This window comes from Fulmarus glacialis, unplaced genomic scaffold (genome assembly GCF_000690835.1).
Source record: "Fulmarus glacialis isolate BGI_N327 unplaced genomic scaffold, ASM69083v1 scaffold32239, whole genome shotgun sequence".
Taxonomy (NCBI): Eukaryota; Metazoa; Chordata; class Aves; order Procellariiformes; family Procellariidae; genus Fulmarus; species Fulmarus glacialis.
The window spans coordinates 8,134-11,782 of record NW_009233109.1 but is presented as its reverse complement, the minus strand read 5'-3'; the positions used below and the strand labels follow the sequence as shown (position 1 = coordinate 11,782).

At 43.7% G+C, this 3,649-nt stretch overlaps 1 protein-coding gene across 1 annotated transcript in view; it reads left to right on the top strand.

The window, feature by feature from the left end:
- The window catches only part of CAND2 (cullin-associated and neddylation-dissociated 2 (putative)), a 17,395-nt gene that overhangs the window by 8,929 nt on the left and 4,817 nt on the right, over window positions 1–3,649 (top strand). The window contains 3 exon segments of the mRNA XM_009585206.1: window positions 1,012–1,122; window positions 1,125–1,285; window positions 2,649–2,790. Coding sequence (XP_009583501.1) covers window positions 1,012–1,122; window positions 1,125–1,285; window positions 2,649–2,790 — 414 coding nt within the window.

Genomic DNA, 3,649 nt, shown 5'->3' with positions numbered 1-3,649 from the left:
GCTCTTCCTGAGCACAACAGCCAGCCAAAGCTCATTTTTGCAGCTACAGAGCCTGTACTTGTGCAGATGTGCCCCTCTTTGTGAGGCTTGTTGCTTTTTTTTGCAGGAAGAGGTATATGCTTAACTGCTACTTTAAATGAAAGCCTGCAATTTTGATTTAACGGTTTCAGGGCAACTTAACTCAGCCTACAAACATAGTAGCCACACAATCATATTTTTACTATGTGACAGAAGAAAGCAAAACTACAATCCTGAACACTTAAAAGTGCCACCATTAAAAACATCTTGGTCCACCACTAAAAACGTCTTGGTCATCAGTGAAAGCTATCTGATACTGTCTTCAAAACAGACCTTTCCCTTATTTTCTGAATCGTGTTGACTTTGAGGTGGGCGTTGAGCCTTTGTCAGATAGGAGGGGTACCTTTAATGCCTGTTAGCTGTAGACAACATTTCATAATGTCTCTATTTATAGTTGCATATAGTGTGGCAGCTAAGAGCAAAAGTTAGAACAAGTTCCCTGGAAGAAAGGTATTTTTGTTTGCTTTCATACTAATTGGGGTAAGATCCTGGCTGGCTTCCTGGAGAATATGTTAAATGTTCTATCAATAACATAGTAAATTGTTACACTGTTTTGTGCCATTCAGGAATTGCTAAGACAAATATTTACATATTTCTGGGTTTAAAATCTGGGAGCCTCATTCTCCCTTCAAAACAAAAGCCTTGATACCTGAGCTGAAGCGGCCAGTAAGGGTAGTAACATTAAGGTTTATTCTCCATCAGCTCTTACTTGGAACAGAAGAATATGACACAGGGCAGCCCTGGGTCATGTTGGCTGGTAATGACGTCTGTAGGGACAGGCTATTCTGGACAATTTTATGTTCCCAGATGTGTGTGAGTTACTGGCATTTGTTTTTCTGGTCAGCTGGAGAGGGAAGCTCTGAGGATCAAGTGATCCTCTAGCTCTGGTTTTCTCATAATGGTGCACCTTGTTTTCCCTTGTCTTCTTTCCAGAAAGCGATGATGAGTACAGCGACGATGATGACATCAGCTGGAAAGTCCGCAGGTCTGCAGCGAAGTGCCTGGAGGCCATTGTGAGCAGCAGGCATGATCTTCTTCAGGACTTCTTTTGATAAGCAGATTCAAAGAGAGAGAGGAGAATGTCAAAGCTGACATCTTCAGTGCTTATATCTCCTTGCTGAAGCAAACGCTGCCCATCCAGAGCTGGCTGCATGCTTCAGATGCCTCTGGCAAAGACGACGTTCCCCTGACAATGCTTCAGAACCAGGTGCGTGAGGAGATGGTGGGCTGGATTGAATCTGAAAGCAATGAAGAGAAGTATGTACCATGCCACCGATGAATATGCCTAGTAGTTAAGCTTGAGAACATAGCTAGCTGAAGGAGCCCTTGGGCACACAACCAGAGGGGACCAAATCCTGAGGGCTGCCCGTTTATTGTTTGTCTCCTGCCATTCCCAGGGAGAGAGCGCTGAGCCAGTGCGGAAGCGCTGAGGTATAACCTGCATTGCCCCACTCCGCTAGCCTCCGGCACGTGTTTGCAGACTGTGTGTGAGACAGGTTAGCCTTTGGGTAAGGTGTCTGTGTTGCCTGACCATTACTCCAGCTGCTGCTCAGGAAACTCATTGAATGCATCGTGGTAGAAGCGTATCAGAGTAAGCCACTGGAAGCTCAGTAAGGTTTGGATCTGGTCAGTAGGCATATGATAGCGTGCAGCTTGGTTCATTATGGGAAAACAGCCAGTGGCTTCCAGGGTAGCTTGCTGTGGTTGCGCACCCAGTCTGTACATCACTGCTGATCAGACAAACAATAGTGGAAGCAACTTTTCTGACGCACTACTTTAGTTCAGAAATATGCTGGAGTAATTACAATCAGAATAATTTAGCCACACATGCTGATCAGGGCTCTGCCTAGCCCAGGATCCTTGCTAACGCTGTGGTCCGCACATGCCATTTTAGAAGAAGACAAAAGAAACATTGGAAATAACCATGTTGTTATAGAGTAGCATGACTGTGAGAGCAGCTTTTTCTGGCCGATGCTACTACTGACTGGTGAGTCCTTGAAGCAGGAGGGTTAAAATCCCTGCCAAAATGTAATTACATCACTGATTAATCATCTTATATGTATGAGATATTTATTTAAATAACTTGCACCTCAGTCCTGTGATTTGTTTTTTGATTTCACTGAAACACTGTCAGGGTGTCCAGGTTTAAATATAGCGATGGGACTAGATCCTTGAACAGCAGGCCAGGAAAGAATCATAAAACTCTAAGCTCTTTTAGCAGTGTGTCCTGGTCTGATCATTTTGTTGTGTTTCTTTAAGGTTCTATGTTAGGGGATAACACCAACTTCAGGAAGGGCTGCTTAGAAGTCTGTTTATAGAATGTGGAAAAGAAGAATGAAGTCCCCTCCAGCTTTTCTGTTCATGTATCTTTTCTTCCTGTGCACTGTCTTGTAATCTATCCCAAGTCCGTTTGCTGATGAACAGCTGCACTGTTTCTTGCTGTTAGTTCTCTTGCTGTACTGTTAGTGCCTCTGGCTCAGCTGAGCAAGCTGCTTTGGTAGCACAGCTCTGTGCCGTGGAAGCTGGGATGACTGATGTGTTTCTTTCTGGTTTTCTTTTCCAAACTGCAGGTCCCCAGCATCGTCAAGGCCTTGCACAAGCAGCTCAAAGAAAAGAGCATCAAATCAAGACAGGGTTGTTTCAGCCTCCTGACGGAACTGGCCAATGTTCTTCCCGGCTGCCTGGCAGATCACATCCCTGCACTAGTCCCTGGTAAACTTGTCCGTGGTCTGGGGGTGAAGGAGCAGGGTTGGCTCAATCCACTCCTAACATGTATGCTCCTTGCCTGCATGTTCCAGTTTTATTCCTGTATATTATCTCTGCTCAGCATCAGGACATACACATCAAGTTCTGTGCCGTGTTGATGTGCTAAACAGCTCCCAGATCAATCCTGGCTTCTGTGTACCACTGAAAGCCAGGATAAGAATATCAAGTTCATTTCTACAGTCCCCTGAAGAGATGCTTTTAGGAGGGCCTGTTCCAGTCTCCTTTGAAACTAGCTGGAATTATGCTGTTAGCCTGCTGAGACACGAGTGACATTTTCTTTTACAAAATGTAGTGGCATTTTAAAAATTATTTGTATTGACTGATAATTTAATTTGCACCGTCACATTTTTCTCTGAGCTTTCCTGCCTATAGGTTCATGAAGCATCGCACACTGCTGAAAGGCTTATAATACTAAGGTCCTGCCTTTGCTTTTGGTATGACTGTATAGTAAATATAAAAAAAGTCTCCTGTGGTTGTCTCTGGGCCTGATCCATGCACCTCCCTCTTATGAATTAATAGATTGGAAAAAACCATTCAAACCAAGAGTCAGGTATGACTTCAGGGGTGGCAAGCAGTATTGTTGTAAATGTTTCTCATTAAGTCTTCTGGGAAACATAAATATGTGCCACAGAAATTGAACTTGGAAGTATCTCACTTCTACAAAGGCAGTCCATCTTTAATGGTCTACAGCTATGTTCCAAACAGTAGTAACAGAAGTTGTAAAACTAGATAAACATAAGAGCCCCTGCTTGTTTTCTTTTTTTTTTTTTTTGAAGACTTCCCACAGAAGTATGAAGGAGAAACT